A 24,965-nucleotide genomic window follows, 5' to 3' on the forward strand; every position below is an offset into this window, starting at 1 on the left:
TAATCTTTAGAAATAACTATTTGACGTACCAACCCCCAATCCTCCTCAATACCCTCCTGTTGCAAAGCAGGCCTTGAGATCCATTCCCTCATGAGTAACCCATCTTCAACATAGAATTTATGGGCTTTGTTTCCATATGGTGCATCAGCGTAACAGTGAAAATTTATCCTATGCTGCCTGATAATTTTACCTATTGGACGCATATATATAGTAAAGAGAATTGGCCCAAGTACTAAACCCTGTGGTACTCCACAATTACCCCGGAGTTTAAAGATGATTTATCATTTACATGAACAAACTGGAATCTGTCAGACAGATAAGATTTAAACCACCCTAGCGCTGTTCCCCTGATCCCTACAGCGTATTCCAGCCTTTCTAAGAGAATATTGTGATCGACTGTATCAAATGCAGCACTGAGATCTAACAGGACAAGTACAGACACAAGTCCATTATCTGAGGCCATAAGAATATCATTAGTGACTTTCAACAGAGCTGTTTCAGTGCTATGATGAGCTCTGAAGCCTGACTGAAACTCTTCAAACAGGTAATTGCTGTGTAAATGCTCATACATTTGATTAGCAACTATTTTCTCAAGAATTTTAGATAAGAATGGAAGATTGGATCTGTCTGTCTGGTCTGTAATTTTTCAAGTCATCTCGATCAAGCGAAGGTTTCTTAAGTAAAGGTTTAATAACAGCTACCTTAAAAGCCTGTGGTACATATCCATTTACTAAGGATAGATTAATCATATCTAAAATGGGGCTGGTAATCAGAGGGAACACTTCCTTGAATAATTTGGTTGGGATTGGGTCTAACATACAAGTTGAAGGTTTAGATGAAGCTAATATTTCTGATAACTCAGGAAGCTCCACATGATCAAAACAGTCCAAACACAGATCAAGTTCTATAGTTACTTCCAATGTTGTCTCACTTGCTGAGGATGAAGTAATTATCTTCAGGAGTATGTCAAAGATTTTATTTTTAATAGAATCAATTTTATTTAAGAAGAATCGTGTCTCTGAACGCACAACACGTCGAACCTTGAGGTGGATGGGCTACAGCAGCGGAGGACTACACCGGGTGCCACTCCTGTCACCTAAGAACAGGAAACTGAGGCTACAATTTGCACAAGCTCACCAAAATTGGAAAATAGAAGATTGGAAAAACGTTGCCTGGTCTGATGAGTCTCGTTTTCTGCTGCGACATTCAGATGGTAGGGTCAGAATTTGGCATCAACGAGATGAAAGCATGAATCCATCCTGCCTTGTATCAACGGTTCAGGCTGGTGGTGGTGGTGTAATGGTGTGGGGGATATTTTCTTGGCACACTTTGGGCCCCTTAGTACCAATTGAGCACCATGTCAACACCACAGCCTACCTGAGAATTGTTGCTGACCATGTCCATCCCTTTATGACCACAGTGTACTTCCAGTAGGATAACACGCCATGTCATAAAGCACGAATCATCTCAGACTGGTTTCTTGAACATGACAATGAGTTAACTGTACTCAAATGGCCTCCACAGTCATCAGATATCAATCCAATAGAGCACCTTTGGGATATGGTGGAACGGGAGATTCGCATCATGGATGTGCAGCCGACAAATCTGCAGCATCTGTGTGATGCTATCATGTCAATGCGGACCAAATTGTTGGAGGAATTGTTGGAAAAATGTATAGAAGTTATCATTGTTTAGTTTAAACCACATTTATATTTGAAGTTGTACTCTAGCTAAGATGATTCTTATGATTGGTTTTTAGTGTGAAAAAGGGTTTGTGGAAGGTTAAGGAATGCGGTCTGGAGTGGATTACTTTCGGACATGACAAGCTTATACCATATATGGGAACGACTACTCTTTTAGGTTGAAATCTCTGTAAGAATTGGCTGAACCGATTCCCGCTTTTTGCTTGTAGGAATGGGAGTTGTAAATAAAAGGCTGGTGCAAGGACCTTACTTGATTCACTTGTGTCTTATTTTACACCTGTCTGTGTTTATCAGCCTTCTAACTCTATCAAGAATGTTTCCACTACCTTGTTGAATCTATGCCACGAAGGATTAAGGCAGTTCTGAAGGCAAAAGGGGGTCCAACCCGGTACTAGCAAGGTGTACCTAATAAAGTGGCCGGTGAGTGTATAACTATTTTAAAATCTGTCAAGCCAACACTTATCTGAATTAGTTAAAGGGATGACTCGTTGGAAAAATATTCTATTTTACTCATTTGTCTCAAAGGCTGATAACACTGACTTAGGGCAAGCCTCTCTACATCATTCAAACTGTGAAGCGGGGGGGTCATGTTGCAGGGCTGGTTTGTTGAAGGAGGGACTGGTGCACTTTACAAAATGGATGGCATCATGAGGAAAAGAACATTCTGTGAAAACACGGATTGGTCTGCCTCTACCTTAGACTTTTCCTTAGTTCTCCACTCCCTGTGACTTCCTTTGGGTCATGTTGGTTTTTAGTTAATTCTACCATAGTTCTGTGGTTATCTTCTCTGTTCATTTCTGTGTAATCTGTGTTTAATCTAGCTATTTTCTCTACATTACCATTTTTCATGTCACTGCTAAGCTGCTATGCTTTCTGTTTTCTCTAAATTCTTCTTGCCTAGTCTGTCCTCAGTTGCTTCCTCATATGTCCCTCGTAGCTGCACTTCAGTTGTTGACTTACATGCATCTGCCTGTCTCTGTACGTTTGTTTATTTTTTCAATAGAATCCAAACAAATGGATTGTGCCTTCGTTATGTCTGCATTTGGATCCTCCAACAACTGTGCAACTTATTAAAACCATCCCTCACTGCTAAAGATCAATTTCTGTAAATTCAAATGAACATGAAAATAGCTTCTCTTATGCTGCCTGCAAAGAGTTTGGACTTTTTTGGAGAATTGAGAAACAATGATAAAGTGAGAGGGGCAGAAATAGCGGACGTGCAAGTAGAGGGCTGTTAGGAGAGCTAATGTTAAGGTTCTATTCAAGCAGCTATTGTCTGGGTTGTCTAATTTCACTTATTAGTGGGCTGACTAAAAAAATAAACTAAACTAAACAAAAAATATATAATTGTATATTTTTGTAAAATATAATAAAAAGATGCAACTGTAAGTCATTTTCTACGGCTTCTTCCATAGTGGGTCACGGGGAAGCCGGTGCCTATCTCCAGCAGTCTATGGGTGGGAGGCGAGGTTCACCCTGGGCAGGTTGCCAGTCCATCGCAGGGCACTACAGACACACACACGACAAACAACCAATCACACACACTCATTCACGCCTAAGTCATGTTTTTGGAGTGTGGGAAGAAGCCAGCGTACCCAGAGAGAACTCATGCATGCACAGGGAGAACATGCAAACTCCATGCAGAAAGACCTGCGGCCAGGAGTCAAACCCAGGACCTTCTTGCTGCAAGGCAAAAGTGCCACCAACTTTGCCACCATGAAACCATTGTTTAGGAAAAAATTAGGACACCCCCACATTTACTTTGAGGAATGTAAATTTTTCCCACGTTCTCATCTTGTATCGCAGGAACAGCAACAGCAACAACGTGTGTCGCCGAGCCTGTAGCCTAAAGGCCTGCAGCCTTTAGGCTACAGGCTCAGCGACACACGTTGTTTACAGTAAGCTGGTTGTGTTTTGGAAAATACAGCTTTTTGCTGTGAACAGAGATGTGGATGGAAAGAATATGAGATTTAATTGGACCGCTGGATCACGTGCAAAGCTGTACTGTAAATTTTAAATGTACAGTTGCATTGTGGGATATTAACCGACCGGGAGGAGGAGACTTTTCGCGGGCGAGAAAGCGGGGCCAAAGGGGACTTTCACCGGGTAAGTACCTTTTTAATTAAACATTTTCATTGCATTTTGTGTCTGTTAGTGGACAAAAACGTATTTTATATGGTTATATTGAGCTAGCTTCTCTCGCACGTCTATCAGTTTGTCTGCTAAAGCTAACTTCGGTTATTTCTAAGCTAGCTTCATGTGCAACACAAGTGTTGTTTAGTTCCGTTTTAACTTTTGTTTCTCATCCAGAATTGCCGGTGGTTACATTATTAGTTAACATTAATGTTGGCACTGACATCGGGGTAAATCCTTTATTTTTTCTGTTATTTCCGGTGGCAGCCTTAAACTGGCATGTTCTGATCCCAACTCTGGCATACTGTCTCAGGTGACTTTACAGTGGTTTGTAAGTGAGCATAATCCAGACAGTTGTGTGTTAATCGCTGCTTTGTCCGGTTAAACTGTAATTATTCTTCCCAAAAATAATTAGCATTTTACACTTATGTTCAGGCAACTAGCATTGTAGTATTTTATAATTGCGGACCAGACATCCTGTCACTGAGATCACACTCAATCAATGTAGTTGCCATGTGCAAACTCCAATGAAAAACAATTGTACTTTGCTGTACTTAACAAATGCATTTAATCATAAAGTTTATTCTGCTGTGCACCCATCCTACACTTACAACTGTTGTCAGAGTAAGCGCATCTCACTCCCATGATTTGATGTCAGAGTTTAGGCAACCTCTCACTGAAGTGATACTGAGCTGTTGCTTAAAGAAAATATTTCGTTTTCTTGTCGTGTTCTTACATTCAGTAATGGGTTACTGCTACTTTATTGGATTTTAAGTTGCGCGACACAAAGATATAGGTTCTCCGTTATAATAGTACAATCAGCAGAGTAATTATTATCCTTTTCTTGTTTATATGACAACTTAACATTTAACTGTGGAAAAAAAACAATAGATTCGCGCCCTTTTTTTCCTCCTGCCTTTCAGGCACGGTGCCTCCACTGTGAGTTTTTTTTTTTATTACACTTTACTGGCAGCTTGAATGAGCGCTCACATATATTAAAAAAATCCCTAGTATTCACAGTTAGTTGTTTTTTTTTGTAGTGGTTGTAGACAATACAGATCATTTTTACTGCTGAACTGTTTGAGTCTGCACTCTGGACTAAAATAACTTGTATAAGTTCAGGATCAAGATGATTTCCTGTCAGTTTTGCCCACATAAAACTGAAACTCTTTTTGCCTATGTGAGGCACATAAAATTTCACAGGAATTTGCCAAATGGCATTTTTCAATGTGGAATGACAAACTGCAGCATGGTGTTGAAGATGCTTTTGTGGCAATTTCTGGTGATTTTAACCATGCTTCACTCTCTGCTACACTTCCAACGTTTCAACAGTTTGTCAGCTGCTCTACCAGAGAAAACAAAACATTGGATTTGTTTAATGCAAATGTCAAGGACTCATACTCATAGGCAAATCAGATCACAATCTTGTTTTTCTCTGCTCGAAATATAAGCCCCTTGTTCAGAGGCAACCTGTAATAAAGAGGACTGTGAGAAAATGGTCACAGGAAGCTGAAGAAGCTCTGCAAGGTTGCTTTGAGGCTACAGACTGGGACGCACTGTGCCAGCCACATGGAGAGGACATCAATGCCATGACTGAGTGTGTAACCGACTATATAAACTTCTGTGTTGATAACATCATCCCCACCAGAACCGTGAGATGCTTCCCCAATAACAAACCTTGGATCACCAGTGACCTGAAGGACCTGCTTAACAAGAAAAAAAGAGCCTTCAGAGAGGGAGACAGAGAATTATTGAGGAGTATCCACCTTATTCCTATCCCCCATGATGCCTTGCGCAATTTATGGGTACGACTTCCGCCGCCAACTGGAACCGGCTTTTGTTTTCATGCTAACAATAGGCACTAATCTTCCTTTTTCGAGCATTTGGGGCAAAAATATGTGGGAACATCAGCTGACACAGCTGAAATGTGGCAGTACTGTTATACCGCTACCTACAGCTATCGAGGGATGGGAGGACGATCTGAAAAGGTGGCCGCAGATAACCTACACTAGCATATTTAGTTACGTCATTAACGCGGTTGCTTCAGATGGCAAAGCGATGAGTAATCTTAAAAAGCTCAGAAGCGTATCAGTATCTCCATAGTAATAAAGTTGGTCGCATTTTGTTAAAAGAGGTGGGACACAATCTTCTCTACCTTAAAGCAGACATAGAGCCCAGCCAAAGCCTTAAAGCACCTTATCACCGAGCTTGGGTTTTAGTTTCAACATCAGGTGAAATTCAGACAGCTGGATGTTCATGTGTTGCAGGACAAGGCAGATCTTGCAGCCACGCTGCTGCAATACTGTGGAAGGTACATACTGTTTTTTTGTTTTGTTTTAATAATCATGTTAATAGCATTTTGTATTGACAGTGTAAAAACATTGTCTAACATTTTGACTTAATTTTTGATTCAGGTTGAGAATGCAGTCAGACAGGGAAAGACAGGGATATCATGCACTGATGTACAGAGAAAGTGGAATGCAGGTACAAGAAAGAATGCTGAGCTGAAAAGGGTGAAGCACATACATTTTAGACGTCATAAAGCAGACCAGATTCATGAAGGCCCATCTACATCAACATTAGATCCCACAACTGCATTCTCTTCAGTGAGCAATCCCACACTTTTCAAGGATCACAAAGAATTTAAAAGTTATATCAATTCCTCTGTGATGGCCCCTCTATTTCAGCTGCAGACAAACAGTCTTCTTTCAAGGTGCTACGGAGTAAATATAGAAAACCATGAATCTTCTCAGAGCCAGTGTGACTTACAAATGCCCCATACAGAGCACAGCACAACGCTGACCTGCAAGAAATGCCTCTCTTTTTTTGAGAAATATGTTAAACTAAACCCAGCTCAAGTGGAGAAGTTGACACAAGACACCCAGGTACAGAGTGCATCACAATTATGGCACAATGCAAGGAAGCTACGACTCACTGCTAGTACTGCAAAAAGAGTGCCCAAACGAAGCACTACCAACCCACAAAAATGCATAAATGAACACTTGCACCCCACCTTCATGGGCAGCAAGGCAACTAAATATGGGAAAGAAAATGAAGACAAAGCCATACAGCTCATGGAGGCCCAAGGGCACACTGTAGAGCGGAGGGGCCTGGTGTTGTGTCCTGACCATCCCTGGTTTGGAGCAAGCCCAGATGGAATTTTGGATTCAGCACAGCTCCTAGAGATCAAGTGTCCCCTAAAGAGTGCCATGTCCCTTGCAGAGTTTATTACTTGTCCAAATGGTGACATAAGACGCTTGGAAGGCGGGAACTACGTCATTCTTCCAAATGGGCAACATGGATACTACCTCCAGGTGATTGTTACCTTTAATCAATGATCTAATATAATAAGTTACTTGTGAATCTTCATTAAAAGAAACCATGGCATTAATTCTTCCAGGTCCAGCTTACAATGATGTGCCTCAGGCTGGAGAGCTGCAAGCTGGTCATCTGGGCACCAACTGAGCACCTGGAGTTTGACATTTCATTTGACAAAGATTTTACAGATGCACAAATGAAGCATCTTGAAAATTTCTACTTTTCACACATGCTTCCAACATTAGTCAATGAATTTGCTGCAAAGAAAATTCAGCTGTGACCAAAATACCTCGATCTCTTGAAAATACACTAGGCAAATAACTGGTTTTATGTGTAGTACATTCCCAAAATGCTCCAAACACTAGAACATTAAAAAATAAACAGAAAAATCCTCCAGACATATTAGGACATACAATCCGATTAGACAAAAGTACTTTATTAATCTCCAATTGGAATATTGTATATTACAACAGAGAAAAAATATTTCTTATATCTATATGTATTTCTTATATATGTATTCTTATAAGAATACATATATGTTAATAAGTGACGGTATGAACACAAGAATCACAAATACTTTAAACATTTTTTTAGTTCCTAGTTCAATAACAGGTTGAAAGGTTAAGAATTTTGTTTAGCTTTAACACAAATATTGCACTTTAAAAACTATTCAGCATATTACCATATTAGAGTTGTGTTAACGTTATTGTAAGTAAATTGGCATATCAAATGTTTGAGGTAATGTTCAATAAAAGAAGTACATCTAAGAGCAATATTACATTTCTTTTCACTTTTCACTTGAAATAAGCTCAGCTCTTAAATTCACTAAGCCTGCACAAATCCTGAGCATTTTGTCAATTTTAGGCACCAAGTTAATTGGCACCGTTTGAGACAGAATCTTGTACACCTTGAGACGCCTTATTGCTCGTTCAACGTGAATTCGGGCGTGTGCAATGTGGCGTGTGCGAGTGACTTCCTCGTTGGCCAGCTGGCATCCTTTGCGTGTGAATGCTGGAATGATAAGATTCACACCACGCTCCTCCAGCAAGTCCCTAACTGTGAAACCACAGTCACCCATTACCTCATCTCCAGCACGTAAATAGTCCAGAAACCCTGAGTTCTGTGTAATGTACCTGTCACTGCATTTGCCACCATAAGCATCTGAAATAAACATGATAAGCCCTTAGGGAGAAACAGCCACTAAATATTTCACTGTGTTGTTGGCATAGTAGTGACTGTATGATTCACTTCTGGAGTCCAGATTTTTAGCTTTCTGCAAAACTGTCTCTGTGCAGTCAATTACACAGGTTGTGTTAGCAAAGTGCTCCCTAAAAGCTTTTGGCAATGTTGCTTTGATAGTTTCACGGGGCAACCAGATAACGAGGTCCTTGGTGTGCTCAGACATTATGTCTATCCAGATTCCAATAGTTTTACTGACCTGACCCTGTGACAGTTTAAACTGCTGCGCTAAATCTGCCATGACAAAGTTTTGTCTTAGCTTCATTAAAGTAATTAGAATTTGGTCCACAACAGGCACTGATGAGGAAGCTGGAGCAAATGGCTGAAGGCAAGACACAAGTGTGAGAAACTCAATGAGTGGAATCCCTCTATATAGGAGAGAGTCCTCATCAGTCTGCAAAACACTTTCTGAAACAGATTTAGGCAATGCTGGGGATGGTGCACTCATTACACATGAGATTGTGGGCCCTGAGAGTAGCTGTGGTCGTCCATCCCAGGGCATGACCATTGTGTTTGGGCATCACAGGATGGCTCCAGTGTTGTACACAGCTCCTCACTCTTGTCAAGCTGATCTGATGATAAAAATACAGCAAAAGATATTGAAGATGAGTCAAATTAGGGTTTTCCCTATTATCTCTCATATATATATAGACACACACACACACACATTTTAGTTACTGCATTTATGCCTAACCCTGACAAAAGTCTAGTAAACATACCAGAAAATTTCCTAAATAGATAACAAGTACACACATACACACGCGTCTATATACACATTTACACAGCAAATAGTCATATTAAACGACATCATTGCCGGTAAAATGCTATAATCCGTCTCCTTACACAAGAAGTCATACCTGATCTCATGTCGCTGCTGTCAATCCTTCTAAGGATCCGGCGTCTCTTCTCCGGTGGTCTGTCGTAGCCCAGCCACAAACTAGGATGCAGGTTTTCCTCCATTGGCTTTTTGTCCACAAAATGAAACGAGCATACATACAGCGTTTTGGGTGGTCTCTTCAAATTCAGATTTTTCAGCCACATTCTTTTTTTCCCCTCATTGGTGGGTAGACGATAAAAACTGTACCGCTTTTCACAAGAACACTGACTTAGTATTAGGCGCATGTTCAACACATTGTTGTTGAAGCCACAAATTAAGCTTGGTCTGGTTATTAGTACAGCCACGAACAGCGCAACACGTACCAGAGCTCCGCAAAGACATTTTAGAAAACAAAAGTTTTGCTTGATATCCTCTAGAAAACGCAACTGTAACTTTTAAACTATAAGCTGATTAGCAACGAACCACAAGCAACAGCAGGAAGACTAGCTTAAAACTACTTCCGGTGTTCCGCCGGAAGTTCTACCCATAATCGTAACTACATAGGCCCTCCCAGGAATAAGGTGGATACAGAAGCAACTTAAAGTCAAAATAAGAGACAGCAAGGAGGTGTACAAGAAGAAGCTGGAGAGCAAGCTCCAGCAAAACGATATCAGAGATGTGTGGTCAGGGATGAAGAAGATCACAGGCTTCAAGCAGAAGGATGATCAGACCGATGGAGGTCTGGACAGAGCCAATGAACTGAACACATTCTTCAATAGGTTCAGTTCAGAAACAAGCTTCGCATCCTCCTCTCCTGCTCACAGCCAAACAGACATTCCACCCTCCTTTGACCCACAGGACCCACAGATGTCCAGTAACACCTCATTTTTTATCTTCCACCTCAGCCCTAGACCCTTCTGCTTGTACATGTTTGCCTTCAACCATATCAGAAGATGCTGATACTTCCTTTGCTTCCCCTTTCCACCTGTGTGTCTCAAGAAGTCAGGTGAAGAGACAACTGGAGAGACTGAATTGGAATAAGGCTGCAGGTCCAGATCATGTCAGCCCAAGAGTCTTGAAGGCCTGTGCAGAGCAGCTCTGTGGGATTCTGCAACACCTCTTCAACCTTAGCCTGGCCCAGAAGAAGGTTCCGGTGTTGTGGAAGACCTCCTGTCTTGTTCCGGTACCAAAGAAAACTCACCCATCAGTCCTCAATGACTATAGACCTGTTGCCCTGACATCTCACATCATGAAGGTCCTAGAGAGACTCCTGTTGGCCCACCTGAGTAAGCAAACAGTAAACCATCAGGACCCCCTTCAGTTTGCTTATTGCTGTGGAGTTGGAGTTGAAGATGCCATCATACACCTGCTTCAACAAACCCACTGTCATCTGGGCAAAGCCAGTAGCACGGTGAGGATCATGTTCTTTGATTTCTCCAGTGCATTTAATACAATCCAACCTGATTTGCTTTGTCAGAAACTCCAGAAGACTCAGGTGGAGGCCTCAACAATCTCCTGTATCAAAGACTACCTGACAAACAGACCACAGTTTGTGAGACTGAAGGGTTGTGAGTCTAACCAGGTAGTCAGCAGCACAGGAGCACCACAGGGGACTGTACTCTCACCATTCCTTTTCACTCTGTACACCTCAGACTTCCAGTACAAGACAGACTCCTGTCATCTGCAGAAATACTCGGATGATTCTGCAGTCGTGGGGTGGATCAGAGATGGACAAGAAGCTGAGTACAGGAAGGTGGTGGACCGCTTTGTGGCATGGTGTGGAAACAATCATCTCATTTTGAACGTGACTAAAACAAAGGAGATTATTGTAGATTTTAAGAGAAACAGGAATAAGTCAAAAACTATTTCTATCATGGGAGAAGAGGTGGAGGTGGTGGAGGAGTATAAATACCTCGGTGTTCACCTGGACAACAGAATAGAGTGGAGATGCAACTGTGAAGACATCTACAAGGGACAGAGCAGACTGTACTTCTTGAGGAAGCTTAGGTCTTTTGGTGTTTGCAGCAAGATGCTGCATATCTTCTATAAGTCTGCTGTGGAGAGTGTGATCTCTTCTGCCATCATCTGCTGGGGTAGCAGCATCAGAGCCAGGGACTTAAAAAAGCTCAACAAGCTGATAAAAAAGACAGGCTCTGTTCTGGGGACTCCTCTGGAACCTCTGGAGATCATTGTGGAAAAATGGATTCTTCATAAAATGAAGAACATTATGGAGAACCCTGAGCATCCTCTTCATGAGACTGTCCTACAACAACAGAGTGTCTTCAGTCAGAGGCTTCTTCAGATCTGTTGTAAGACGGAACGCTACAGGAGATCCTTCCTGCCCACAGCCATCAGCATCTACAACGGCTCTTTGAGGAAACCTTCATAATATGAGGTATAACAACATTTATTTTCCCTTTGGGATTAATAAAGTATTTTTGAATTGAATTGAATTGAAGAACTTCAATGCTTTCAAATCACACACATACCGATATCATAAGCTGCAACCTGCAGCAACCTGCAGCTCCAATCTACACCAATGATTTAACCTGTCATGTTGAATATTGCACTGTGCATTGTGATGACCTAATCAGCTTTCTTTCACATTTAAAAACTAATTTGAAGGAAGGTATAGGTGTAACCTGTCCATTTAAAAAGTGCAAAATAACTTTTACTATTTTGTCTACATTCACATCACATGTTTTTGTTGTGGGTAATCGTATGTTGTTACTTCACGTGCTACAGCTGCAGATCTTGAAGGAACACAACCTGCTGCCAAGTCCATGACTCATTGCCCTTGGTAAGTACAGCATATATTGTACAATGTTCAGTGTGTCTCACTGTATCTCCTATCCATCTGTCTATAGACAAATGGATGTCAGATACATTGGGACTCTGTCATCTTGCTGTGTGTGTCATCCCTATTTAAAAACTGAAGATGCAGTGAGATGATGTGGAGGAAACAGTATGTGGACAGAGACAGGATGTATCTGAGGGTTGGCAAGTACATCCCTTCAGAGGGTGGGGGATAGACAGGGATCTATCTGCCTCCCTTCTGTCTCTGTCTATAAAAATGTCCTTCTATAGACAGTGGGACACTCCACATCATCTCACTGTATCTGTGTCAATAGGCAGAGGGATGGCAGACCCGCTGTTTCTATAATCCCTGTCTGTAGAATTATGAATTGTCTGAATTGAATTAAATTTACTCACCTGGAAACACAGAAACCAAGAAAATTGTGGAAACAAAGAACCTGAACATCAAATTAAAATAATATCTGTGAATATTGTTTTTTTTTTTTTTTCTAGGAGACCTTTGACCAATGGATGATAAGCATTGAGGGTGAAATTGTTTCTGAGGGTACTCAACCTACCTTCCTGGCTAGTTTTGCAGCACTTTTTGCTACCTTCTATGTATTTAACCTTGAGTATCCAGAGGAGGCGACATGCACACTGGAGTTTATTCAAAGGTGAGAACTAATTCACTAATTCTTTTGCTAAACGTATTTTGTAGTTTAGGAGCGTCTGATTTAAAAATGCAATTTGTACCTTAAAATAAAGAAACAGGTAGTTTGAATGTTCTCTCTGGGTACTCTGGTTTCCTTCAACAGTCCAAAAACATGACTATTAGGTTAATTGGTATCTCTAAATTGCTCTTAGGTCTGAATGGGTGTGTGCATGGTTGTTTGTCTTGTGTCTCTGTGTTGCCCTGCGATAAACTGGTGAGCTGTCCAGGGTGTACCCTACCTCTTGCCCGTAGGGCACCAGCTCCCTGTACAGAAGAAGCGGGTGTAGAAAATTGATGGATGGATGGTAGTTTGAACTCTGAACTATGTCTCTCGTCTGTTTTTAGGCAGGTTTTTAGGCCTCAACCCTGAAATAAGAACAAAAGCAGCAAAAGGAAAAGTGACATTGAAAACAACAGGAAGACTTGTTCAAAAGAAACAGATGGCAGTGAACCCACGTCTCCACTCTCCTCTGCCAAATCGTGGACTACCAGTGGAACTTTTAAAATGGTAAGATTACACATTTACCCACAATCTGTTCGCTCTCTTATGTGCTCTTTGTTTTTTTCTCTATTCTACCAGCTTCAGGAGACCAACCACTGTTTTACACTCTGTTTAGGGAGAGTCTAAAACAGTGGTGAGATACAGTAAAATTTCTGTCTCTCTCTCCCTGTGACATAACTGTGGTTAAATCTGCTGTACATTTTATGTGTTGAATAAAATTTTTTTCTTTTCTTTATCCTCTAGCAACCCTTTGATGAATTACTTGGATCAGCAGCAGGACCTGGATCAGTCTACCTTATTTTCAGAGGTGTGTTCAGGACTCATTACTCGTTCTCGTTGGCTTTGTTTGGCTGTTCACAATGTTTTAAACTGGCTGACATTTTAAAGATGTACCAGCATGGTTCTTATGCAGTGTGTATGTGATTTAAATATTTTACAGTTCTGGATTAGTTTGATGAAGACAACAGTATTGAAATTGCTTATATTCCTAAACTTTATTCCCTGTTGCACTGTCCATTATTTTTCCATCCATCCATCCAGTCTGGAAATTTTACATTTCAAGCTTGTAAAGCTTTGTTCTTATGCTTTTGGTTGACAAGCTGTTTTTTTTGTAACTTTTAACCTTTGGCACTTCTACTTTTCTGGTTATTTAATAGCTTGTGTGTATTATGTTATAACCATGGGAGTTATGCATTTAAAATGGTGTATGAATATATATTTTTCAGTCAATTCTTGAATATTTTTACATTCAGGTTGCAATACCTTTTGACATTTATGTCAAAAGCAAATGTTGCTGTTCTTTAAAAATGTAATATTTTGTTTCACTGCTGTGTGTCGGTTTTAAACATTAACACTGAAATAAAATATGTTTAAAATGTATTGTTTTTTGTTTCCTTGAAATAACAATTACTGACATTTATTGTGAGTTTGTTAAATTAAGTTGAATTTTGACATTTCCATTTTAACAGCTAGCAATAGCCAGTCAGTTCAATTACTGTTGAAATTACAATGTAGGAAGTGTTCTTAGGCTACTGTAAAATAAAACAATAATAATAATAATTCTGTTACAGAATTACAGTAAAACTGTAATAAAATCACAGTAAAATGATAATATACAGGTCCTTCTCAAAATATTAGCATATTGTGATAAAGTTCATTATTTTCCATAATGTCATGATGAAAATTTAACATTCATATATTTTAGATTCATTGCACACTAACTAAAATATTTCAGGTCTTTTATTGTCTTAATACGGATGATTTTGGCATACAGCTCATGAAAACCCAAAATTCCTATCTCACAAAATTAGCATATTATTAAAAGGGTCTCTAAACGAGCTATGAACCTAATCATCTGAATCAACGAGTTAACTCTAAACACCTGCAAAAGATTCCTAAGGCCTTTAAAACTCCCAGCCTGGTTCATCACTCAAAACCCCAATCATGCGTAAGACTGCCGACCTGACTGCTGTCCAGAAAGCCACTATTGACACCCTCAAGCAAGAGGGTAAGACAGAAAGAAATTTCAGAACGAATAGGCTGTTCCCAGAGTGCTGTATCAAGGCACCTCAGTGGGAAGTCTGTGGGAAGGAAAAAGTGTGGCAGAAAACGCTGCACAACGAGAAGAGGTGACCGGACCCTGAGGAAGATTGTGGAGAAGGGCCGATTCCAGACCTTGGGGGACCTGCGGAAGCAGTGGACTGAGTCTGGAATAGAAACATCCAGAGCCACCGTGCACAGGCGTGTGCAGGAAATGGGCTACAGGTGCCGCATTCCCCAGGTCAAGCCACTTTTGAACCAGAAACAGCAGCAGAAGCGCCTGACCTGGGCTACAGAGAAGCAGCACTGGACTGTTGCTCAGTGGTCCAAAGTACTTTTTTCGGATGAAAGCAAATTCTGCATGTCATTCGGAAATCAAGGTGCCAGAGTCTGGAGGAAAACTGGGGAGAAGGAAATGCCAAAATGCCAGAAGTCCAGTGTCAAGTACCCACAGTCAGTGATGGTCTGGGCTGCCGTGTCAGCTGCTGGTGTTGTTCCACTGTGTTTTATCAAGGGCAGGGTCAATGCAGCTAGCTATCAGGAGATTTTGGAGCACTTCATGCTTCCATCTGCTGAAAAGCTTTATGGAGATGAAGATTTCATTTTTCAGCACGACCTGGCACCTGCTCACAGTGCCAAAACCACTGGTAAATGGTTTACTGACCATGGTATCACTGTGCTCAATTGGCCTGCCAACTCTCCTGACCTGAACCCCATAGAGAATCTGTGGGATATTGTGAAGAGAACGTTGAGAGACTCAACACCCAACACTCTGGATGAGCTAAAGGCCGCTATCGAAGCATCCTGGGCCTCCATAAGACCTCAGCAGTGCCACAGGCTGATTGCCTCCATGCCACGCCGCATTGAAGCAGTCATTTCTGCAAAAGGATTCTTGACCAAGTATTGAGTGCATAACTGTACATGATTATTTGAAGGTTGACGTTTTTTGTATTAAAAACTCTTTTCTTTTATTGGTCGGATGAAATATGCTAATTTTGTGAGATAGGAATTTTGGGTTTTCATGAGCTGTATGCCAAAATCATCCGTATTAAGACAATAAAAGACCTGAAATATTTAAGTTAGTGTGCAATGACTCTAAAATATATGAATGTTAAATTTTCATCATGACATTATGGAAAATAATGAACTTTATCACAATATGTTAATATTTTGAGAAGGACCTGTAATTACAATAAAATTGTGATAAAATTACAGTAAAATTGTGATAGAATTACGGTAAGATTGTGATAGAATTATGGTAAAATTGTAATAAAATTACGGTAAGATTGTGATAGCATTACGGTAAAATTGTAATAAAATTACGGTAAGATTGTAATAAAATTACAGTAAAATTGTAATAAAATTACAGTACAATTGTAATAAAATTACAGGAAGTTACTGTAAAGATTACAGTAAAGTACTGGCAACCCTGCTGCCAGTACTTTACTGTAAATTTTACAGTTACTTTTTTTTACAGTGTAGTAACCAATAATGTCTCAATCGCCCTCAGAACCTGAGCTGGGTCCTTTCTGGATGCTCACAATCAACACACTTCCATGTTTGTTTAGGTAAATATGACAACTCTGCCCATTTAATTTCCCTTTGGGATTATTAAAGTATTTTTGAAATGAATTGAATTGAATGTCAAAATACATCTACTTTGAATAAAGCTTGGTGCATGTAAATGCACGTCACAGTCGCATTATTGGATTTTGTTGCTATATAAATGGTGCATTCGGATTTATTTATTTCAATCCCATCAAGAATTTTTGCACGTGTAAAATATAGCTACTGTTACTCAGCATTGCCTTGTTTGAATCTCAGACTTCTAATTTTGAGTTCCTCTGACTATTAGCGTAAAGGATCCACTGGAATACAGCGCCAATTCCAATGAAGTTGGGACGTTGTGAAAACAGAATACAATGATTTGCAAATCCTGTTCAACCTAACTACAAGATATTTAATGTTCAAACTGACAAACCTTTTATTTTCTGCAAATATTTACTCATTTTGAATTTGATGCTTGCAACATATTCCAAAAAAGCAGGGACAAGAGCACCAAAGACTGGGAAAGTTGAGGAATTCTCAAAAATCACCTGTTCATGATTGAATGAGTTTCATGATTGGGAATAAGAGGAGCATCACTGACAGCCCATGATAAGATTGCAGCAGCTTAAGAGTCTGGAAAGGAATTTAAGAAGTCTCAAAAGAATTTGAAATCCACTATTCCACATTATAGTCCACTGTAAGATATTAAAATAAACTGCAACATGCCTAAGGCTGGCCATCCAATCACGTTTATCCTGAAAGCAGGATGTAAGATGCTAAAGGAAAGTACCAAACCCCTAAGATGTCATCATGGGACGTATAGCAGCCCCTACTTACAGTTGATGTACAGTTGATTGTATGTGCGAGTGCCTGAGGAGACCATCTGTAAAGAACTTTATGCAAAATTAAAGCTAAAGCAGAACTGGACCCTGCAACATAGCAATCACCCAAAATATACCAATAAGTCCAGTCCAATACTGGCTGAGAATTAATAAATGGAAAGTTCTAGGCAGAGTCAAAAATAGGTCCTGATCTCATTTAGATATTCGGGGTTGACTTGAAACGGCTCGTACAAGCAGGAAACCGATCAAACATCTCACAGCTGAAAGTAAGAAGCGGTGCAAACGCTCCTCAGGCAAAAAATTGAGACTTGTATTTGGAAAATGGATAAAACTTTACATACTGAAGTAATTTCCTGTAAGTCATGTTGCTTTTCCTGGAAGTGCGACTCAATCGGTGTGGCAGCAGAGATGCCGTTCAGCTTTGTGACATTCTGTGTTAGTTTGGGCTAATCTGTTTCCCTTTGCACTAAACCAGACTTTTCTGCTTTCGACATTGCTTATTCAAAATTTTAGTTTTCTTTTCTGATGATGAAAGCACTAAAATTAAGAATTTCAGTCATTACGCGGTTTATGTGAGCAGTGAGAACAGGATAAAATAACACTAATGCTTGGCAATAGTATAACGTTTAAATAAGAAGCATAAAATTATAATAATACAAAAAATACATAAATAATCCAGACTTACTGTTAATGCTGCAGGGATTATATTTATATTTCTTTCGGCAGCCTTAATATGAAGTTCCTCAAAGTTACATGAGCCCTAAAAAAGCCAGAATATATACATATACAATGCCATAATTCCAGTTAATATCTGTGCAGTCCATAATTTACCCCCAAAAAGAGGCAGCTTACCCTCCGCGGTACAATCGGGCTTTCCTCAGGAGCCAGAGGGAAATGAGCAAAAGGGAACTGTGGAAGACTGTTCTGCTCAGTGTTGCCAGGTGTACGATAATTATCGTATTTGTACCACAATTTTGCTCTCTGTACGATGTACAATCAATATTCCTAAAACAAAAGGCCAAATGTACGATAATTTGACCATTCCGTGAACGTGTGGTTGTAATCAGTTGTCATCAGCCAATCGCAAAGTCTGTCGGAGTTTTTTTGTGAACCCCGAAGGCATCTGTGTCCGGATTCGGAAACAGATCCTGGAAATTACAGCCAGTCGTGCTTTTCTAAATGTTAACTACGAGTGAAGTGTATGCGTTGGCCTCAGAACAACGGTCATATGATTGGCTGAATAGTCCACTGCGCCCGCCCATGATAGAGGAAAATAAAAGAAGAAGCAGAGCCAGGCACTGTGCTATGGAAGCAAATCGTTACCATATTTCAAATGAAAAAGCATTTTCAGAAATGCTTTTCATTTTAAGAATGTGGCTGCATTGTTTGACTCATAAATTAAATTAGTTATCAGTTGGTAGCACTGTTGCCTTGCAGCGAGAAGGTCCTGGGTTCGATTCCCAGCCTGGGGTCTTTGTGCATGGAGTTTGCATGTTCTCCCTGTGCATGTGTGGGTTCTCACCGGGTACTCTGGCTTCCTCCCACAGTCCAAAGACATGCCTGTTAGGTTAATTGGTAACTCTAAATTTCCCTTAGGTGTATGAATGAGTGTGTGCGTGGTTGTATGTGTGTTGCCCTGTGATGGACTGGTGACCTGTCCAGGGTGTACCCTGCCTCTTGCCCATAGACTGCTGGAGATAGGCACCAGCTCCCCTGCGACCCACTATGGAATAAGCAGTAGAAAATGACTGACTGACTGAGGCTATAACAATAATGACAACCAATTTGCCGATAATCAGCATCAGCTTCCACAAAAACAGCGGCAACTGCATTGGCAAGCTTTTACGGCCGGTCTGGCACCTTCTGGCATTCTTGCGGAATCCCGTGCCACCCTGCGGCAGGCTGTGGCAGTTCCGGTGGCAGCTTCGGTGGCAGGCTGGCGGAACTGCCAGTTCTGCCTGCCACTGCCACAAATTGAGCTCAGCCCTGCTGCAATTCAATCAATTTCTCGGCAAGTTTGCAATGTAATGCAATGCAGATGTGCACAGCGCCCCCTACCGAACAAGATGGGTAGCTCGGTCAGCAGGGAGCTGAGGAAGAGCGGCTGCTGACGTCACTCTGCTGCGCCCGCCGCTCGGAATGCTTTTTCGTTTTCGAGTTCTGGGCAGTACTTTGCGGGCAGACCACGAAAACGAAAAAGCAATGTCTGCTTTGTTTTCTCTTTGATTATGGCATAAAATGTGCAGGCGTGAAGAAGAAAATGCAAATGCAAATAGGATGATTGATCACTAATTTTATTTATGGGTCAAATAATGCAGCCACATTCTTAAAATGAAAAAGCATTTCTGGAAATGCTTTTTCATTTTCAAATTTTACATTTCAAATTGAATTTTGGTATCTATTTGCTGGGGTACATTTTGAAAAATAAATCTCAAATGTCTTTTTCATTTTAATTAAGTGAAAGAATGAGCAGTCTTGAAGAAGAAAATTAAAATGCAAATAGGATTATTGATAACTAATTTAATTTATGAGTCAAACAATGCAGCCACATTCTTAAAATGAAAAAGCATTTCTGAAAATGCTTTTTCATTTGAAATATGGTAACGATTTGCTTCCATACTGTGGGGCTGCAGGTGTTGATAAATCCATTCCGTACTGACGCCACAAAGCTGCGAGTGCCTGTTAGACGCTATTCAACACATCAACAGACTTGTTATTTTGGTTATGACGAGTGTACGATAATTTCCCTCAAAATACGATAATTTTATGTCTCTAGTACGATAATCCTACATTTCTCACCTGGCAACACTGGTCCTGCTCTTAAGTCACTAATATGCACACATGCATATGCCAAACAGCTTGCTGCGGTCACACAGAAACTGTATTTCAACATTTAACATGTTTTTGCTTTATATTCATTCATTTCAGTTTAACAATTTTTCCTTTATTGGTTATCTTTAGGAAAGAGTAAAGACGTAAACAAGTGGTAACTGAGTTTCTCTATTAAACAGTCTCTGCAGCCTTGTATCTTAGAAATGTGCATTTATCAGCAGGTTGTACTGGTCGCTGCTGATAAACGCATACAAACGTACAAGCAGATAAGAGTTGAAACCACACATTTTCATGCCAGAGGCAAATGAGCATAACGGAACTGTGGTAGACTGTTCTGCTCTTAGTCATTAATATGGTATGCACACACATGCATATGCTAAACAGCTTTTCACATTATATTCTTCCTAGTGGAACACAATCTCTCAGATTCACAGCTTTGTTTACAGTTCAAAATTACTTTATTTTTAAAATGAGAAGTGGAAAATTTATCCGCGGTGAAACTAGTTTTGGCAAGGGCAAGCTGATTTCGTGCAACTACTCTCTGCTGTCTCGCTTCTCCTGCACACGGTGGTTCGCTTATAGGGACTGTCAATAAATGTCCGAACCAAGCACTCGGGAGAAACAAAAATTAATAACTTTCATGTCTTGTGACCAAGTGTTGAGAATTAAAATCATGTATTAGTTTAGTTTGCATGTTATTAGTTTAGTTTGCATGTGAGAACATTAAACTGAGATTTAACATGAGTGAGCCTTGGGGAGAGAGTACAGCAGGGGTCAGGGTGAAACGGGTTAGAAGGGTCTCGGCAGCTGCAAGCCGTAAAAGCTGGCTGTAGGGACAAAATGTCAACTTTTGGCCATGGTATAGATGCCACAATGGAGCTTGGCTGATTTACAACACCTGATGGAAAAAGGGAAGGCACAGTCAGTAAGCTTTGAAGTCCACAGTATAAAGATGTACCTGGAACTTGAAATGACAGAGACATCTGGGTAAAGACAGCCATGCTTTGCTGAAAATCCATCTCTCTCCGTAAGGGCCCTTATGTAAATTTTCTATTCTTCATGTAATTTTCTTTCATTGTGTTATTTTGTATATTCATTTTGCATTAGAAATAATTGGACTTATTATCTTCCAAATTAAACTTGCGTTAATCTTAATTTCCTGCTCTTCATCTGGACATCCGGACTGGGAGAGGTTGAGGCCGCAAGAATATCAGTGATAGCATTATTTTACCTCAACACCAAGTGAAACAAAATCAATCATAAGTCATCCAAATAGACTGGAAGAAAAAGAGGCACTCATTTTGTTCTGATTTAGATGCATTTCCTATTTTTTACAATTTTTCTTCAACAGCTTTGAGGTCATGAGACCAATTTACACAAAATCCATCTTGAATCATCCTGGTAGACTGGAAGAAAGAGGTACACTTATCTTTATCTGATGTAATGCATTTTCTCTTTTTTATAAATTTATTTAGTCACAAATCATTTTTTTGGTGACGAGCTACTGGTAAATAATTATATTAGACTAAATAAATGAGACACACTTCTTTTTTATCTGATTTTCATGCCTTTTGTTTATTTTTTTTATGTATTTCTTTCATCAAAAATCATGATTTGTTTTCAATAGCTTTCAGGTCACATGACACAATGGTACAAAACTAATGTTAAATCATTCTACTAGACTGAATAGATGAGACGCACTTCTTTTTAAAGAATGTTTGTAATCACAATTGATCTTTTTGATTAAACATAGGATTATAATACATACTGTGATCAGTTGCAAGGTAATTCTCAAAGCTTACAACCTAGAGTCAAATGCAAAACGTTCATTTTAGCAGATCACTCTTGGTTTTTTGAAACTGTCCAGCTTTACTTTTCTTCAATTCATGAACCAGTTTCTTGGAATATCTGATGGTGAATTAACCTTACTTTGGAAAAAGAGGGGCACAGACGTTGTCCCTTCACAAATCAAGGGTTGAAGCATGTTCGTCCATCATTCAGAGCTATCCTTTTGTCCACATCAACAAGTGATAGGAGAGGTATGTGTGTATTTTTTAAGTTTATGTTTCACTTATTTGTCAACATTGACTTCATCATTTTAAGACATATCAACAAATGTTCAGATTTACTGGGAAACTGTTTTAGCCACTTTAAATATTTATAAATTATTATGTTGCTTTGCAGAATATTGCAAGCCTGTTTAATGTGGCTGCCCATGCATCGGGAATGGTGGATGCCAGTTACCTAAATCCCTCCACAGCTGGTGTGATTCTGTTTGGTGACCGAACAGAGCTTCTCCTCACAGTTAACCAAAGGTCATTTATATGTTTGTTTATTGTGGTATTGTACCAATGTAAGAAGTAGAACTCTGACACATCAGCTGCTGAGTTAAACATGACTAGAAATCAACAAATCTGCCATATAAACCAGTAATAATACCTCTCTTTTAGAAGGTGCACTTGTCACTAAAATAAATGACATACAGTGCATGAAAGAAGCTTGTTTGAGATTATTGGAAATTTATTAAAAATAGAAAAGAAATCACATTCACGTAAGTATTCACAGCCTTTGCTTAACACTATGTTGATTCACCTCTGGCAGCAATTACAGCCTCAAGTCTTTTGAATATGACGCCACAAGCTTAGCTCACCAGTTTGGCCCATTCTTCTTTGCAGAACTTCTCAAGCACCATCAGGTTGGATGAGTGAGGTCTATGCACAGCTATTTTTAGATCTCTCCAGATGTTCTATCGGATTCAAGTCTGGACTCTGGCTGGGACCCTCCAGGACATTCACAGGGTGGTTCTGAAGCCACTCCTTTGAGATCTTGGCTGTGGGCTTCGGGTCGTTGTCCTGCTGAAAAATGAATCATCGCTCCAGTCTGAGGTCAAAAAGGCTCTGGAGCAGGTTTTCATCCAGGATGTCTCTGTACATTGCTGCATTCATCTTTCTCTCTGTCCTGACTAGTCTCTCAGTTCCTGCTGTTGAAAAACATCCCCATAGCATGATTCTGCCACCACCATGCTTTACTGTAGGGATGGTATTGGCCTGGTGATGAGCGGTGCCTGGTCTCCTCCAAACATAACGAATACTTGTCTCATCAGACCAGATAATTTTCTTTTTTTGTGAGGTCCTATTAATACTTTCATTCATGACTTGTGCTTAACTAATTTCATTTAATCAATCTGTCATTAACTTATCTGATTATCTGTACAGCATTCATACAATTAAATCAAATATTCTGATTCCTTTAATATCAACATTATTCATTAAGTCACAGAATTCACTGTAAAGGATATCGGGTTAGACAGGGCAGGGCAGAAATAGGGCAGCCCCCCTTTTCACTTTTTCCTCTGTCAATCCAATGTGCCTGATCACAGCCCCCTCTTTCTTACATCCTTGATTTGAGGGGCCCAACCCCTTAACTATTTACATCTGACAGGCGGTTGGCACTCCCAGACCCCGTGAGTCCATGAAGCCCATGGTTGTAGTCATGCCCCTAAGGATGAGAGCCTAAAGGGTGTCATCCTCTTGTATCAGTTTATCTTTGACTATGTGTTGCATCTTATGTGATATGAACAGTTATGTTGTGTAAGCTGTAGCGGTGAGCAGTGCAGCAAGTAAGCAACAAGGGCAGATATATATTTAATTAAGGCAGCAAAGAGATAATTAGAAAAACACCACAGAATCACACATCCATAACAATCCCCCTGTTGAGGTGGGAAAAACCCATCTCACATCAATCAATGTGTCTAGTGCATATGGACCTAAACTAGAATATGGGAGGCAGTTCCTTCTGGTCGTCGCATAACTCCGGCCCCCCAAACGGAGTGCCATTTCTCTGGTAACTGCCTGCAGTACTCAGTGTCTGCACCCCCTCTGTTTCCCATAGAACAGACACATGCTGGTGTGTGTCTGAAATTTAAATGATTAAAACATTGCAAATAGAAAATAATGCCTTGTTGAAAAATTTAAAACAACAAAAATAATAAAAAGTTAGAAGCACAGAGGGAATGAGCAGCACAATGTGTATCAGTTTATTGTAGACCCTTCAGCTGTCTCTCCTGTTTTAGTGTCATTTAAAAGATTAGAATCGGTTCTAACAGGAAGCAGTTTGTATTCTAGCAGACATATCAAATTCAAAAACACATTTTCTGAAAGGTTCCCCCTGACGAAGTAGGCCAATCGGTGTCAGGGCATCCTGGAGGGAGAGGGTAACCAGGGTACATCTTTCCTGTCCAGTCAATAGGTAGTCACCCACAAAGCGATTATTCCCCATAAATCAGTTCTGTTCAGCAGCAAGTAAAAGTTCAAGGCCTTGTATCAAGTTAATTTACAATCTAAGTTGCAAACAACATCATCTATAAATAAATAACTCAGAAGCACATAGGAAGTTATAATTTCTATTCATTAAGTTATTCAAATTGATTAAATAGTTAAACACTCCTTTAACCCTTCTTGCAAATTATTCCACAATTTCACTCAATCACAGATATAAAAATTTGTTTTGTTCATTATTCACACAGTTTTACTTATAAAAATCTTTGAAATCATCCACAGAACAAAGTATTCGCATCATTTACCATGAAGGTGTCCAGTGTTTTGGACACCTACTTTTCAAGCATGTTGATAATTTGATTATATCTACCTAAATTAGACCTTTAAGGTCCTTCACTGTAACCTCTACACCCAATACCAGATAAAAGTAATTTGCATGTTCTTTACAATCTTAATTATACCATTATTTAGTTATTCATTCCTGTTAAACATTTGATCACTATAACCAGTCATTTTTTACCCAAAATATCCATTTCCATTTTCCATCCTATGATTATTATTATTTCTTTTTGTTTTCTCTGAAGTCTAAAGGTTAGTCAGACAAACATTTGAGACAAACATTAAAACAGAAATTTAGACAAACACTTAAGACACACAACACATGCCAGCTTCAGCCTCCCGTCTTAAGGGAGATTTGCTGCCAAATC

General features: G+C 39.9%; 2 protein-coding genes across 3 annotated transcripts in view; one reads left to right on the plus strand and one right to left on the minus strand.

Annotated features, from left to right (window-relative positions):
• LOC124883407 (cytidine monophosphate-N-acetylneuraminic acid hydroxylase-like) overlaps positions 1–18,200 on the minus strand; it is a 47,571-nt gene extending 29,371 nt beyond the window's left edge. The window contains exons 1-3 of the mRNA XM_047390534.1: positions 18,002–18,200; positions 17,835–17,909; positions 12,958–13,084 (exon numbers count right to left, since the gene is read on the minus strand). The gene's annotated coding sequence lies outside the window, so the exon portion shown is untranslated. The remainder of the gene's footprint in view (positions 1–12,957; positions 13,085–17,834; positions 17,910–18,001) is intronic.
• LOC124883253 lies at positions 5,489–9,244 on the plus strand. Of its 2 annotated transcripts, XM_047390264.1 has the most exons (3): positions 5,913–6,147; positions 6,251–7,150; positions 7,237–9,244. In XM_047390264.1, the coding sequence occupies exons 2-3, from the start codon at positions 6,506–6,508 to the stop codon at positions 7,432–7,434; spliced, it is 843 nt and encodes a 280-aa protein (XP_047246220.1). In that variant the 5' UTR covers positions 5,913–6,147; positions 6,251–6,505; the 3' UTR covers positions 7,435–9,244. The 2 variants fall into 2 exon arrangements, with proteins under 2 accessions (XP_047246219.1, XP_047246220.1); XM_047390263.1 differs by having other exon boundaries at positions 5,489–7,150.
• Positions 18,201–24,965: the final 6,765 nt, after the last annotated feature.

Source organism: Girardinichthys multiradiatus, chromosome 17 (genome assembly GCF_021462225.1).
Source record: "Girardinichthys multiradiatus isolate DD_20200921_A chromosome 17, DD_fGirMul_XY1, whole genome shotgun sequence".
Taxonomy (NCBI): domain Eukaryota; kingdom Metazoa; phylum Chordata; class Actinopteri; order Cyprinodontiformes; family Goodeidae; genus Girardinichthys; species Girardinichthys multiradiatus.

Excerpts from the sequence above, each read along its gene's own strand:
- LOC124883253 (XM_047390263.1), top strand. The coding sequence starts at position 6,506 with ATGGCCCCTCTATTTCAGCTGCAGACAAACAGTCTTCTTTCAAGGTGC. Across the intron at positions 7,151-7,236 it reads AACATGGATACTACCTCCAG|GTCCAGCTTACAATGATGTG; the intron begins GTGATTGTTACC and ends TAATTCTTCCAG.